At 42.7% G+C, this 15,602-nt stretch overlaps 1 protein-coding gene across 1 annotated transcript in view; it reads right to left on the reverse strand.

The window, feature by feature from the left end:
* Positions 1-2,055: 2,055 nt before the first annotated feature.
* The window catches only part of DSCAM (DS cell adhesion molecule), a 439,258-nt gene continuing 425,711 nt past the window's right edge, over positions 2,056-15,602 (reverse strand). The window contains exon 33 of the mRNA XM_088051091.1: positions 2,056-2,939. Within this exon, the coding sequence (XP_087907217.1) occupies positions 2,596-2,939 (344 nt within the window). The 3' untranslated portion in view covers positions 2,056-2,595. The remainder of the gene's footprint in view (positions 2,940-15,602) is intronic.

Below are 15,602 nucleotides of genomic sequence, written 5' to 3' on the forward strand. Positions count from 1 at the left end.
AGCAGGCACCAGGAGTTTAAAATGTGGCTATTTCCTGCCTCCATTGCTGGTTCATTCTTGCCTGTCACTGAAGTTTTGATGGGCAGCCACAGGACCCACCAGCCCTGTGCTTGAGGGAAGCCAAGAGCCACAGGAACAAATGCATCAAACCTCAATTTTATCCAAAAGCTTTTCACCTTTTTACAGAGGACAAGGAGGAAGCTTTAAATATAGAATATGAAAGTGTTTGGAGACTCAAAAGTCCTGAATGCTACTGAGTAAATCAATTTTTATTTCTACATGCAGTGCTAATGCCCCATCCACCTCAAGCTGAGCACAGCAGAAAGACTTTTGAGGAAATAAAATAGGACTGAATTGCCCCAAAATCTTCTATAAAAGTTTCATTTTCTGCGCTTTTTCAATGGGAAATAGTAAACGAAATTTCTTTCTGCATGTTTTAATTAGGTTCTTATTAACACCATTTTTCTCTATGGAAAAAAGAAATAACACCTCAAACCAAACCAAATGAATAGCTTAATCTTTTTTTCATGGAACTGTTAAGCTTGGAAAAAACCTCCAAGATCACTGAACCCAACCTTTGACCAAGCACTCCCATATCAACTAGAACACAGTGCTAACAGACAGTTACTTCATTTTGTTTGGAAATACTTCATGGGTAATTCTTAATGTTTTATTTTTAATTTCTGGTTTGGAGGCAAAAGGTTGGCTGTTAGTTTTTTTGTTGTTTGGGGTTTTTGAGGGGGTTGGTTTAGTTTGGTTAATTTTTGGTGTACTTTAAAAAAAAAAAAAATAATGTTTTATGACCATATTGGTCAGACATGCAGACAAGACGGGAAATGATCCCTTAAGTGAGCGACAACGCTGCAGGTCTAGAAGGAGTACATACCTTGAGGAAGTCTTCATTTGGTCTCTTCTGTTCAACTCTGCAGACCTTTAGCCCCTGGGCTTGGCAAAGCTATGGACACAAGTGCAACCTGACTCATTTCAAGACACTTAAAGTACTTTGCTCTCTTAGTGCCCTTCCAACAGCGTAATCCCATTAAAAACAGTGATGGAACAACCACGCATTGCTGCACTTTTGTGTTTCAGAACAATTCCAGTTGAGTGTGGTGCAGGAATGTTAGCATTAGCAGTGCCCACAGCCAGGAAAACCGCGGGGAGTTCCCGCCCTGCCCGAGCACTCCGAGCTCTGCTGCTGCCAGAGCACCGCTGGCACCTCCAGCCAGCGCTGAACAGCGTGTTGGCACCAGTTTGGGATGCTCTGCTCCGTGTCCCCTTGGCCAGGGCACGCACAAGTGGCCAGGACACACACAATGAGGCACTTAGCGAGGTGGCTGCAGGGTTTTTGTGTTAAAAACACTGACTGTGGTATTCAATCATTTATGCTCGGCATAAAACAAGCAATATCACTTCTCACCGAATCAGAGGATGCAACAAAGTAATACGAGCTGACAGCTCCCACGTAACAAGCTTTTTTTTTCCTCTAGAGAAAGACCTGGAATAACTTTTTCCTCTCATTTTTCCTATTATGGGAAAAGTTGTCGTTTTTTTTCCACCCCAGTCCTTACGTAAGCAAAGAATTTCCATAAGAGCTGCTCCCAAATGGACTAAAGATCCATTTCTAAGGAGGAAGTAAAGTAACGTCAATGCATTTCTTCTGATCCAAAAAATATTGAAGCTGAACCAAAGCCTCCTGGTGTGAGATGGACCAAATGCTGACAGTCCTGGGTGGGTTTGGTTCAGACCACTTAGGGCTTGCACCCTTCTGCCTCTTTGCCCCATGGTAGCAAAAAAAGGTGAGTGAACCCCAATTTTCTTCCAAAAATTTGACCCCTGAGTTCCTTTTCTTTTTTCCCAAGGCACAAGAAGTCATTACTCAGAGGATGACACTGACATGGTTATCACACTTTGGGAAAACCACAGCAAAAGGTGATGGAAGCAGACATCACAAATAAAGGCAGAAGACCCTTTTATTTCGCATAGACAAAATGCAAAGAGTGTCTCATTAAATTAATATTAAAAAAAAACCCAAATCAATCTCCTCACTCCACTGACATCACTCATCCTAATTAACAACAAAAAGAGAACAATCAAGGACCCATTTTCTAATTAAAAAAAAAAAAAAAAAGTGCAAACATGACAAAAGACTTTTTGTTTTTCCAAATCAATGTTCCTGTTGAATTCACAAAGAGGGTGACTTTTTTTTTTTTTGTGATTTTTTTTTCCCATTTTAAATCTTGTCTGATGGAACTTCCAGTTAAAATGTTTTTGTTAAGTCTCCATGCACTTCGTAGAAAATCAGTAAAAACACAAACGCTTGTGAAGATCAGAAAACTGGACTCTTTTACCCAAAAATTCAGATGTCCAGTCAGATGAAGCTCACACTCAGACAGAAAAAAAGCAAGAGAGTCTTTGCACTGTCTGTTGTTCATATTATTATTTTTTTTTTTTTGTCAAATATTTTGGCAATCTTCTTCTTTAATTATAAATATTGGAATTCAATAAAAAAAAGGTAGCTTTCATTGGATTTTTTTGTTTGTTTGTTTGTTTTTCAGTGTAAATATTTACAGCCACTGTCCAGCCATGCTCTTTTCGTTATACCAGGGTGTAGGATTTTGCGTAGGGATTGTTTCCTTTCAAGTGGCCCCGGGAGTCCAGCAGGGATTCTTGGGAGCTGCTCATTTTTGCTTGAGCCTGTCCTAGCTCAGCTCCTTCTCGCTGAGGTAACGTTGCCACAGCACCAGGTTGCCATGACTGGACATCTCTCGTGGAGGATGTCTCCATGGGGATCGGCTCCAGCACGGTGGGACGCTTCAAGGTTCGGCTTTTCTGTGGCTCCAAGCAGGCTTGCCCCAAACCCAGGTCTCTGCTCGTGCCCTGCACGCCACGGTTCAATAAAAAGTCCATCCTAAGGTAGGGTGGCAGATGCATGAGATCACCTGGGGAGGCAAAAGGGAGAAGTGAGTCTTTATTTCGGGTCGTGCCTTGTGCGGCGCTCACCCGGCGGGAGCGACTCAAGCTGGTTTGGCTGCCAAAGGGGAGGATCTGTGATCAGAATTTATAATTGACAGATTATTTGTCAGCCATTTACTGTGCTACAATCTTATGGAACTGTGCAATGAATTCCTTTTGGGCAGATCCACAAGGATTCACTCTTCATATTTGTTTTTACAATGGAATGAGAAGTGACGTGTTCTTCACATGTACTCATGAAGGAGATAAAATAAAAAAACCTGGAGATTTTTCTCAAAATCTGAAAAGATCTTGGGTTTCCTTTGTCAAAAACTTGGAAAATGTGGAGGCTCAGTAAATTTCCGATTTTTATTTTTCATTTTAAATGGAAACCTTCACAATTCCAATTAACAAGCCCCAATCTTGAGTAGAATGACTCAACTGTTTAAAATGGATCCAAGAGTGTTAAGGCTGTAGTCTTCAAGAGGTTTCTGAATAAAACAGCAACACTCTTGTCCTCATATAACCAAATTTAACTATCAACCATCATCACTGTGTTTAATTCACCAATAATTTTTTACCACTGTGACCACAAGATTGCTGCTGGTTTTGTGGTAACACAATACACTGGGACTGGCATCTGAGCTCTTGCATCAACTTTCTGCTTTCTATTGTCAAGAAAACCTCTTATTTATTATTTCCCCTGACTCCTGGGCCTGTTAGGCATTCATGAAGTTCCTTAAAGGAAATGAGAAGCAATCAGGCACATAATGACATTCTCTTCTAAAATTATTTGATGGTATAACCTCACCTATGTATGGAAAAAAAAAAAAGAGCACAGTTACAGGAGCATTCAGAGCAGTATTTTCCCTTCTTTATGGATCTCTGCAGGTAAAGAACTTCCTTTTTTTATGGTTGATGTCAAACCTAGAGTCTCATCTACAGATGGGATGCATCTTGAATGTTTAAAGTAGGAGACTCTTGGCACCACACCACCTGTGTAGCTCTCCATGAGCTATTTACAGCAGGAGAAATTAAGGCTGACCTGTGCCAGTGGCATAAACAACAGACCAGGAAAGCAGTTCTTCATAATAAAACAATGTATAACAATTCTGTTCTTTCTAGCCCAGCTAAAAGCTGTCCAATGACCTAAAATAAAACAGGTCCTCTGCTTTCCCACGTAAGTCAAGGCACTGCAAGTCTTACCTAAAAGACCAACAGCATCTGCTCTATCCGTAATTCCAGGTCACAGACAGAGAATTGCTGAGGAGTTGCATTTGGCCAGGATCTGTGTTTATTCCTACAGAAATCCCTCAGGCACAGTCTAACACCATATGTTTTTTTCTGGATGCATCTCCAGCACAGGCTCACGTGGTGTTTTACCCCCGTGGAGTAAGATGGGAGGATCTCAAGATGAGGCTGACACACACGGTGGAGTTGGAGGGAGAGGGGGAGGTTTGTGATGATAATCACACTGATTGCCTCTTGCAAAAGGAGTCATGTTAATTGGTTTTACTCGTTGGTTTGCCTGATTTTCCCACAGTACCTCTCATGCCAAGCACAGTTCTGCACATCAGACCTGTTTCAGCTGAGACAGCAATGTTACTGCTGCTGCTGCTGCTGGGGTGAAGGACAGCAGGACGTGGACACAGGAGCAGGGAGGCACCAACTCACTGCACCTCTCCACAGGCACTGAGCCAAGCTGCCGTGGCTACATCAGCGCTGTCCAGCACCTGCCCTGTCCCCTTGGCACCCCGAGCCCCTGGTCCACTGGAACACCAGTTCTTCTGCTTCTGCATCCCCTTCTAGTCCAAGTCCTTCCAGAATGCAGCTGTGGGGTTGGTTTGCTCCAAAGAGCATTCCCTGTGAGGGGAGGAGATGGCCAGGATGGGAATCTCTTGTGCCACTTGCTCCCCGTGGCTGTGTCTCATTCAGCACTGCAACATCCCAGAAAAGGAGCCCTGTTCCTGCCCAAGTCCTCCCCAGTGGGAGATGCAGGAGTGAGTGTGATGCTCCCCACACCTCTCTGCCCTCTGTCTCATGAAGGTTGGGAGGAGCTTGGTTTGGCTGCCTCAGGTGTGGGGGTTTCAGCGTCAGGGCCAGCAAAATGCACCTCGGAGATGGCAGCAGCAGGCGTGAGAGCTTCGTGACTAATTACAATGCCAAAGTGGTGACTTCCCTCTCTCCAGGAAGGTTTACAGACTGCTGGGGTCAGAAAGGTGCTTTTTTCTCCCACTCCCATGCTCCACAGGGGTCTCTCAGCCCCAGCAGAGGAGGAAAAATTTTCTATGTTGAACCCAGTCCTGGAGCACTGTGGAGACAGGAGGGGAGAGCTGGGGCTGTTCAGCCTGGAGAAGACAAGGATCCAGGGACACCCCAGAGCCCCTTCCAGTGCCTCCAAGAAAGCTGGAGAGGGACTGGGGACAAGGGCATGGGGTGATATGATAAGGAATAATGACTTTAAACTAAAAGAGAGTAAGGGTAGATGGGATCTTGGGCAGGAATTGTTCCCTGGCAGGGTGGGCAGGGCCTGGCACAGAATTGCCAGAGCAGCTGGGGCTGCCCCTGGATCCCTGGCAGTGCCCAAGGCCAGGCTGGACATTGGGAGCACCTGGGACAGTGGGAGGTGTCCCTGCCATGGCTGGGGTGGCACTGGATGGGCTTTGCCATCCCTTCCAACCCAAACCACTCCACACTTCTACTTCCCACAACAATCAGCCTTTTCCCAAAGGTGTCTGTCACCCAGCACTGCCTGTGAGGAGCTGCCACTACTTTGTTAACACCAGCCAGAGAATTTTACACCCTCTCCCTCTTTCTGCTGCATTTTCTGTGTTTTTTTTTTCGGTTGGCTTTCCAGGAAGGAGCTGGTGTGGAGCAGCAGCTGGAGCGTGGCTCATTGGCAGCTCCCCGTGGGTACCTCACCGAGCTGCTTCTGTGCCTTGGCACATTTGCTGCTTCTTGAGAGCCACAGCTACGAGTGGACTATAAAAAAGATGAGCATTGAACCTTACAGAGATGGAGGATGGTTTTCAAGCTGCTGTCTAGACATTTCTCAAGTGTATTTAGGAGCTTTGAGCTATGTAAAAAAGACCTTTTTTTCCACCCCCCCCTCCTTAAATCTACATAAGAAAGCGTAGTCAATAATCTGTGTAAACAATATGCAGTCATTTTACTGCAATTCTCTAAATGTCTGGGGGCAAAGTTCCAGCAGGATTTCAGTAATGAGAAACCACAGAGTGTAACTTGTTCTCCAAAGCTGGGTACTCAAAGCACAATCTCTGGCATGGCTTGTGCAGAGCCCTCATTATTTGATGTGATGTACACATTTTCCCACCATAAAAAGCATCAGTGCTCCTTCTCATCTGCAAGGAGCGTCTCTCCCTGCACCTGCTTATAAAACAGGGCACATTATTAAAATCACCAGCCAAGGAAAATTTTGAGAATGGAACTTTTTCTTCTGTGCAAGGGTTGAAACGGTCTCGCAGGATGGGAAAAAAAAAAATAATAAAAAAAGTCTTTGATTTAGAAGAACTAATGGGTTTCTGACTTGAAAACACAATCTTTGAAATATAACCACAGGGGTTCACCTTTGCCATTCTTACATCAGTTCTGAAGGTATTTTTGAGCAGGAAAAAAAGCTTCTGCTGTATCTCTGGAGCTGCTTGGGAAGACTTTGGTTCTGATCCTCTGAACACAAGTGTGGCATTTTTTTGGTTTCTTGCTATTCAGCTGAATGATGGGGGTTTTTTTTGGGCAAAACATTATGAAGTTTCAGGATGGTTCATTGCCTTTGATGCTCTAATTACCTCTTTTCAGCTATGTTTGTGCCTTATTAGTAATGAAAGCAGACCTTTCAAGTGCATGAGCACTGCAAATGAGCATGTTTAATAATTCATGCATTTTGGCTTAATTATTACAAAAGACATTCTAAAACTATAGTTTTCTGATGCATTTTTAAAAATGGGGTTTGGGCTGGATGCTCTTCAGAGGTCCCTTCCCTTCCTGACCTTTCAGTGATTCTGCAGTTTTTAAGAAAGGAGAATTCACTGTATAAGAACCTTGAGTTTGTACAGAAATAATAAACATCCAGTCAAATCTGAATGCTGCAGTTTAAGCCAGAGCTCCCTCAGTCTTTTTTTTTTTTTTTTTTCTTAATGGCCAACCCTCTAATAAATTATTTAGTATAGTACATTTAAGAAAATGTTAGTTCAAATAACTGTTTGTAAACAAATGCTAAAAATCACTGAGATATTTATAATAAACAACACGTTCTACCAAAAAGGGAGCATTTTCTGAGTTAATGTGTTGCTGAATAAAAATAATTTATCCTTATTTCAGTACAACTAAGCTGATATAAAACACTTTGCAAATAAACAACATTTTTTAGCTGTATTCTGGAGGTCAGCTTCAGGTGTGGGAAGGGTTGGGATGAATTTGACAGGCTACATGCAGGGAAAAGCATCACTGCTGAATTTTTCTTGGATTTTATTCAAGATAGCTGTCTCATCTGCAGAACAAAACCAAGCTGAGCAGCACTCCTTTCTCCCAAAAGATTTACCTCATTCCTCTTTCAAATGTCAGAGAGCTTGCATGGTGGTTTGATTTTTTTTTTGTCTTTCATCTTCTCCAGAAAAAAAAAAAAAATTCTAAGGATTTGTGCTGTTTTCAATACAAGGATCATCACAGACTGTAAAAAAAAAAAAAAGATGCTCTTACCAAGTTTTTACATTAGGGGTCTATTCCTTTTCTCATGAATCAGAACCTCCACTAAAGGAAAAGCAATTTGTCTTCACAACAGTCCAACAGAGATACCATCAGTGAGGGTGACAGCCTGAGGGTTTTCAAGTTTTGGTTGCCATGTGGAGGAAATTCGTGCTATTTGAGAGATTATCTCAGAAAGTTTTGAGAAGTAGGGCTGGTGACTATGACAGGGTGTTTTATTTAACAAAGGTAAGGATAAGACTGCTTGAATGGGGCATTCACACATCCTGCTTCAGGGGGTGAGTGGGTAAAAAACCAGCTCTCAGAAACCTCTCTGGGATGATTCCATGGGATCAGAAACCGTGCCAGGGCTGAGTCCTTACTGCCCTGTTAGCTCAGGGAAGGTGCTGGTGTAATTATCTTGATTTAGGAGCAGATTATCACCTTGTGCACTGCTGGGGCTGTACAGGTGATGTGTAGATGGAATCCCACTCTGTTGGCTTGTGCTGTCTTTGGAAGGGGAAGCACTGATGGGATATTGTGTTTTCCTTTGACAGGAGGCAAAAGGAGACAGAGCTGCTGACTTAGTTCTAAGCTCAGGTTTATGCTGATTAAAAAATTTAGTTGGTTTTTCCAGCTCACTAGCACAGCAAATAAATCAGTGAAGCTTTTGCTGCTACTCACAGGCTGTTTTTCAGGATAAAGACTGCCTATAAGGGAAAAAATTCCATTAGAAACGAGGAAAGAGTGGAGGGTTTGCAAAGACAAGGTGAGAGGTTTGCTGAAAGAAGGAGTGTAAGTGATGCTCAGATGTCACCATTAAAAACTTAGCAGGCAAAGCTTTCTTGGACAGCAGCAGCTTGGTCTGGAGCCAGCCTGAGAGCAGCAGTAACATTTCTCACAATTGCTGCTGTCAGTGGTGGAAACCTGCTGCTGCTCCCTCCCTGCCCATCTCGCGTCCGCACTGCGCCGAAACCTTCCCCTCACCTGCAGGGCTCTGCAGCACCAGGGACAAACACACTTAATGAGCAATAAAGCCAATTATTTGGTTAGTTTGGCTCTGCTCAGGAGGAGGGGTGAAGAGGAGCAGTCCTGTACCTCCTGGCTCGGCTGATACAGGTCTCGGGATCTGCTCAGTGTGGAGATGCCTTCCCAATTTGTTGGATAATTGTAATTTTCTTGCAGTAAAATGCCACAAGTCGAGAGTAAAAATTTTTGAAGAGTGCTTTGAATGCCAGGGCTCCACTCTCTAGAGCTAGTGTTGATCAGTAATGGAAATGGAGGTGGAATTTCCAAGTGCAAATTTCTGACTGGCCAAATGAGAATCTCAGTTCACTCTCTGTGGACAGCAGCAAACCATTTTCAGCACATTCAGGAGCTCACAGGCCCCTTCTGAGGCCACTTTTTCAAGACAAAAACTGGATTCAATAATTCTCTGAGGTGATCCAGAATAAATGGCAGAAAGTCTGAGAACAGCCAAGCAGCAGGAGGGGAAAGGAGGGAGGGAAGAGCCAAGGCTCAGCTTCCTCATTAGTGAAAAAGCTGCTGTGAGAGCAGGCATGTGCCCTTCCCTTTTCCAGAGTAGCTCCAACCTCTGCTCAGGTGCCCAGGAAAAATGACTGAAGTGCTCAGCATTTGGGGGGTGCTTTAAACTGAGTGACTGCAGGACTCATTTCAGCTGCCAGCCTGCCCCTCCTGGCTCCCTGACCCACAGCATCGCATCCTCTTGTGCTCCTCTCTGTGTTGCAGCAGGCAGAAAAACACCCCACCCTAATGCTGTTTACATTTTTCACCTAAACAGGTGAAAAAATGTTAGAGGAATAGCCAGGTTTGCCATTTCTAGCTGGAGAAATCAGAATTCCCTGTCAGCCCTGCTGTATTTCATAACTTTCTACACAAAAACTGCACCCTCATAGATGGTTTGGAGATCCATAACACCTAGTTAAATGTTTCATGTTGCAGTCTGCTAAAACTGTCATTTTCAAAAAAAATACTCAAAATACCAGCTGTGATTCACAGAGCAAAATAAAAACAACAGTTGCTGTTGACTACATTCCTTGGAGTTATCTCTTAAGGAACACCAGGGTATCAGTAAATCTGTAGTTCAGGAGCCAAATTTGCTACTGCTATAAATCACTGACTCTATTGATTTCAGCAAGACTATAAATTGATTTCTACTTACTGGAGATCAGGTTTAAGTGACTGAAAATGAGGATTCCAACTAATGAGGATTTTTTTTTTTCTTCCTTTTGTTTTTTTCTAAAGGTGATTCATTTTGTTATTTAGATTTAAGCCTTCTGATTCCAAGAAAAAGCCTTTGATCAAGATGTCTTTAAGCAAAGGCATGACTGCTGTAGCTGAACTGAGATCATCCATCTGAACTCCACTGACATAACAGACTGTGCAGCTGCCTGAGAGGCAGCAGGAGCCTTGATTATCACATTGTTACCTCTTCCTGGAAGATCCAGAGGAACAGGAACTGAAGCACGATTTTGGTTTGCATTTCTCTGAGCAGAACTTGGGCCTCTAACACGGCGCTGCACTGTCAAAAAACCTGCCAGATGCTTTGTCCTTAAAGAAGTAACTTTAAGGAGAACTGATGTATTTTTAAGGGCTTCTCTGACACTGAGCTGAGTGAGGAAGGAAAAATTTATTAACTCCAAGGGTCAGATAGATTTAGACCCTATGGATAAGCCATGTGGACATCCAGCCTCACAGGGCTGGTGCACCCACACAACTGATCCCTTCCTGCTTGGATTTAATGAGGGGTCTAAGTTATAAAAACATGCAAAAGGGGCCTCACTGTGTAAATCAATACCCACTGAAGGACTAAAGCCAGCAAATTTGTCAATAAATAATGAAATGGCGACAGAAAAGGTAAGGCCAGGAGCTCTCCCTTTCCGTCTGCGCCTTGTCATGCAAGCGGCTTCATGCATTTTTTAGGAAGTTCTGAGACAGCACTCTCCTGCCCAGTGGTTGGGAAAACTTGGAAAACTGTGCTGAAAACCTCAGTGAGGTGCCCCTGGTTAGCAAGGGTGGAGTTTTAAAACTAATTTGCCAGTCCTGGGTGCAGAGAGCAGAAACTGCTCAATTATACATCACTTCAGCCGGGGGTCAAATCGATCGTGCCTCCATGGAAACAGGTTTATTCCTGAGATATGCTGGGAGCCTGGATTCAGCACGGAAGCTGGAGAGGTGAGGAGCTTTCAGGGGTCACTGGAATCAGCAAGAGATGCTCTGTTGACCTCTCCAGGCTCTGAGGCATTCCTGAATTTGGGGATAAACCTGAGCGTGCTGTGGCAATGGGAGAGCAGAGCGCTGCTCGTGGGGCTGGGCACAGCAGGGAAACCAATATCAGCAGTGCCCTGCTCTCTGCTGAGATGGGGGCATGATGTAACTCTGTTTCCCCATTAGTCTGGATCCCCTGAGGGATGCTGACGAGGTGCAGCACTGCATTTCTGTTAATTAATCCCCTGGGACCAGGGGTTCTCACAGCTCTCACATTTAAATTAGGGATGCTGAGTATTTCAGCACTGAAATTCATCTGCAGAGCCAGGCTTTAAAGGCCAGCACATGGAGTTCTTCCACAGGTGACATGGACCATCACTACAGTCAGATTAGGACTGTTAAAACTAAAGTTTTTTTCTCAAGTGATATGATTTCCTGCTTTAATTCCCAAGAAGAGCACAAGCATGACCTTTCCTGCAGGTAAGATTTGCTTTCCATTTTCAGGTGCTGTAGTGCCAGCTCTCCTGTAGAGCTCAGATTACACTCAGGTCCTCTTGGCACGGGGGAAATAACAGAGCTGGACATCAGATAAATCAGGAATGGCTGTAAATGTCTGCAAGGACTTTAAAGCAGGGTTGGATCTGCTCTTGTCTGTATGGACCCTTGGGCTGGCTGACAGCAAAAATCACAAACACTGTGTCCCAGCACTGAAGGTGAAATTACTTGGCATTTTCAGAATTAAAAATCTAGTTTTTGTAGAAGTGAGGTTCAAGTTAGGGACACTTAACAGAAGTGCTCTAAAATATCTGTGGTGTTAATTAAAGTGAGCACAGCATTTTTGGTTTGATTTGGAACTTTTGCTGGGAGTTTTAACAATTTAATGTTGAAGTTATGACTGTAAGAACATGAAAGTAGCTGAAAATTTACTGATAAATGTAATCCTTGCTTAAGGCATAAAACTCTTCAGTTACTACAGCTCAATTAAATATGTCTAAAGCTACAGACCACATGGGGAGTCTAATAGCTGCAGCTTTTATATATATCTGTATCTATATATATGGACCACAAAGCAAATAATCCACTTTAGAAAACCAAAATTAAAATTAAATTTTAAAAAACCCCTCACTTTTAATGAGAAAGATCTTGTTGCTAATCAAAAGATGGGAAACTGGCATTCTTGGAAGGAGGAAGGAGGTTTCCTTAAGATGCAAATTTTAGTCCAGAAGAAATAGAAAAAAACCCCAAGAGGATTCCAAGAGCACAGTTTGGGATGCTGGTTTTTTTGTTTTTTCCCCCAAAGTCAGTGTTATTTTCAAATCAAAATAAAGTATAAATTAAGCAGCAGCAGGAAAAGGTAATTTTGCTGCTGCACACTCCTCACAGAATCTTTGAGGAATTTGTACCACTTGTTTCTCTCCTCTAATCAAAAAATATCTTCCTAACACCAACATCACTGATTCATAGGTGACAATTGTAAAAAATAATTTAGATTAGTCACAGAAGGGTTTGAGTTGGATATTAAATAACATTTAGTTTCAAATCTTTCCACTGTCCCAGGTTGTCCCAAGCTCAGTCCAGCCTGGCTCTGAACACACCCAGGGATGAGGCAGCCACAGCTTCTCTGGAAAACCTGTTCCAGTGCCATCAATGACTTGAATTTATGTTGTAGACATCTTCTATAGTACCTACAATGGAACTTCCACATCCCAACTGCACAGAAACCTTGTACCTGAACAGCTGCCCTATTTAAACTCAAGATTCACACTGCTATTGTTTCCCTTTCTGATCTCAGAATATTTCAGCTTCTGATCTGAACCTCTTTAAGTTCATTTTTATTGTACTGGCAAGGTTAAAAAATTTGCAGTGTGTGCCTTCCTGTCCACAAATCCACCAGAATTAAAATAAAAGCCAATGGTATCAAGTATGCAGTCACATCAATTAAATGCAGAATTAAATGGTTTTCATCCCTGCAGAACATTCAGCTTTTCCCTTCAGCTGAAGGAGAAAAAGCTCCTGATACTCCACAGAAATAAAACCTGAGACAAGATAAAGGCAATTTCCTCTCATCCCTGATGTGCCATTTCTAGGATAAGCAGAAAATGGCACAGTCTGTCTCTTTGTGACAAGCTCCTGCTTTTCCAACAGTGCAGCAGAAAATAAAAAGAAGGTATTCCATGCACAGAAGGATTTAATATGGAAACATTAGAGATGCTCATCCAGGGGAGTGATTTCAGGATACATCACATAAGTATATATATGAGTTAACAGTCATGCTAAGAGTATTTACTACTGTTAAAAATGTAGGCAAGAAGCTTTTTCCCCCACTCTGTGCCTGTCCTTCTGTTTTTCCACCTGCTTATTTTGATTTGTCTCCTTATGTACTTCTCTCAAAAGTGGTTTTTGTCTCCCACAGTAAAGTCAGAACAGTGATTTCTTTGTTCTGTGTACACATTATATACAGTGTGTCTATACATATTCATATTTTTTCAGATGTATTCTATTGTATTTGATGCCAGACAGTGCAAATATAAAACTAAAGCAGAAAACAACCCATATCTCAGCCTTGGTGTGCTTTGCTGTGGGATTTCTGAACAACAACAACAGAAACATACATAGATTACTCTGTATCTTCAACAAATTCAGTTCTGGATCTGGAAAGCATGGAATTAATAGAATTATTCCCCATTTTCAGCCAAGGCAGGATAATATAATAAGCATGGGAAAAGGAGGCTAAAGGTGAGCTGTCAGGAGTCCCAGCCCTTGCTGAATCCCCAGTGGCCAAAGTTGTGTTGGATTCAGTCATGGCCAGTGGGGCTCTGCCAGCAGCTTCCCAGCAGAAATCCAGTCCCTAAATAAACTCCAGTCACTGGGTCACAGGGAAACAACTCCTTCACCCTTGAACTCACAGGGCAGTGGAAAAGAGTTCACATCTCAGGTTATGGGGCTGACACTGGAAAAATACTGTGCCTTCTCTTGCTGCCTGCTTCTTATTTTTCTCATTATGCCAAGCAGCTTATTTTTAGCTGCAGAGACTGAATTCTGGAAAAGAAGATTTGTTTCTTGACTTGGGTGTTTAAAACAACATTTAGGCACTGCAGGTGATATCCAGACTGCATTTAAGGGACCCTTGTAAATCTTTTAATTAAGTACTTGCATTCTTTAGCTCGAGGCTTGTCTACATGTTACAGGCTTTGCTGTTCAATCATCAGGATTAGTCAAAACAGCAAGAAACTTCTAAATTGGGTCAAAAATGCTAATGAAGGCATTTGAAAAACTGAGAGGACCTGATCATTCAGCAGAGCTAGAGAGGTTAAATCAGTATTTTTTCCTAGTTAATATGCAGTAGGTTTAAGGTCTAGACTTGGGCTGCTGGATTGAGGTGCCCAGCTCTAAAAACCCAAAAAGTCTCCAGATCTGGATGGTGAGGGCTTGGTTGAGAGCAGGCCTGGTTAAAAGGCAATGTCAGCTGGCCAAATCTCCTCTGGGACATGGGGGCTAAGGAGAAGGGCTGGAAAATGGAGAGGAGGGAAATGGTGTTCTTGCCCACCAGCCAGGAACACAAGGACAGCAGGAGTAAAGAGCTTTGAGGGGAGCAGGGGTGTGGAGAAGGGGGGCTCCTGACCCAGGAAAGCACTCAGCTTCCCTAGGGAGGAGTGGGGTTTCCCTGAACATCTTTATGGCTGTGAAATCAGGCCCTGGAAAATCTTTTTTTTCAGAGTCTGCCTCTCCAAAAATGCCATTTATCCCCATTCATGAGCAGGTTCCTTTCACCAGCTGAAAGTTTGTGGAGAAAGATATAAAATCTTGTGATGCTTTAAATGGATTTCCAAATCTACTGGTCTGATACACCCCCTGAGAGACATTTCTTCTCTGGGATCATATTTGGGATCCTTCAGGGGTTTTGTATTCATGTGATCTCTTCCCACTTTTGAGGAGGTGGGATGGTCAAAAATGACCTTGACCTTGTTTTGTGACATCAGGTAGAGAAGTTCCTGGTCCAAGTCAAATGAACCCTTAAGGACAATGTCATATATGAGCAAAGGTTCTTTTTAGTGCTGATTAGCAAAAGTGGAAAATACAACTGGGGGTCTGACTTTTGCAGTACCCCTGTGGGAAAGGAGGTTTCTGCAAACTGAGAGAAATTAAAATTTTCTAGATATTTCCCATCCAAGCCCTCGTCAGATGTTACTCCTTCCAAGCATGAACTCCATTGCCAGGGGATGCAAGTAAGTGGTCTGTCCACAAAAGAACCTCAGACATAAATAGAACTTGGGATGCAAAGAATATCAAAATATTTCCCAGCTAATAGTGGTTCTTTTCTCCAGCACAATAATTTAGGAGTAAAGAGAAGAAAAAACCCAACAGGCTTCTTGGCTGAGGCTATTACTGAGATTTAAAATTATAATAATGGGAATCTATTTTTAATAAACTTCTCCAGCAATGTTTATTGCAGTGAAGAATAATTGTTATGATAACTCAATTTGTGATTATTATTCTTAAAACAGAAAAAAGGAACATTATTATAAAACTCTTTGAACATCTACAATTATCTTCCATTTTTCTACATTACAGACTCTTTGATGGCACAGTGGGAGGTAGGAAGAGAGTACATTTCTTTCCAATTTCTGTCCCTTTCTTGGAGGATGAGGGACTGACTCATTTGTCAACCTCACAGGTAAACTTGGGGTTACAATTGTTGAAATTTATGAATATTTATATGA

The sequence above is a fragment of the Pseudopodoces humilis genome, chromosome 2 (genome assembly GCF_049639895.1).
Source record: "Pseudopodoces humilis isolate 2021_Gansu_Grassland_sample_001 chromosome 2, ASM4963989v1, whole genome shotgun sequence".
Lineage (NCBI taxonomy): Eukaryota > Metazoa > Chordata > Aves > Passeriformes > Paridae > Pseudopodoces > Pseudopodoces humilis.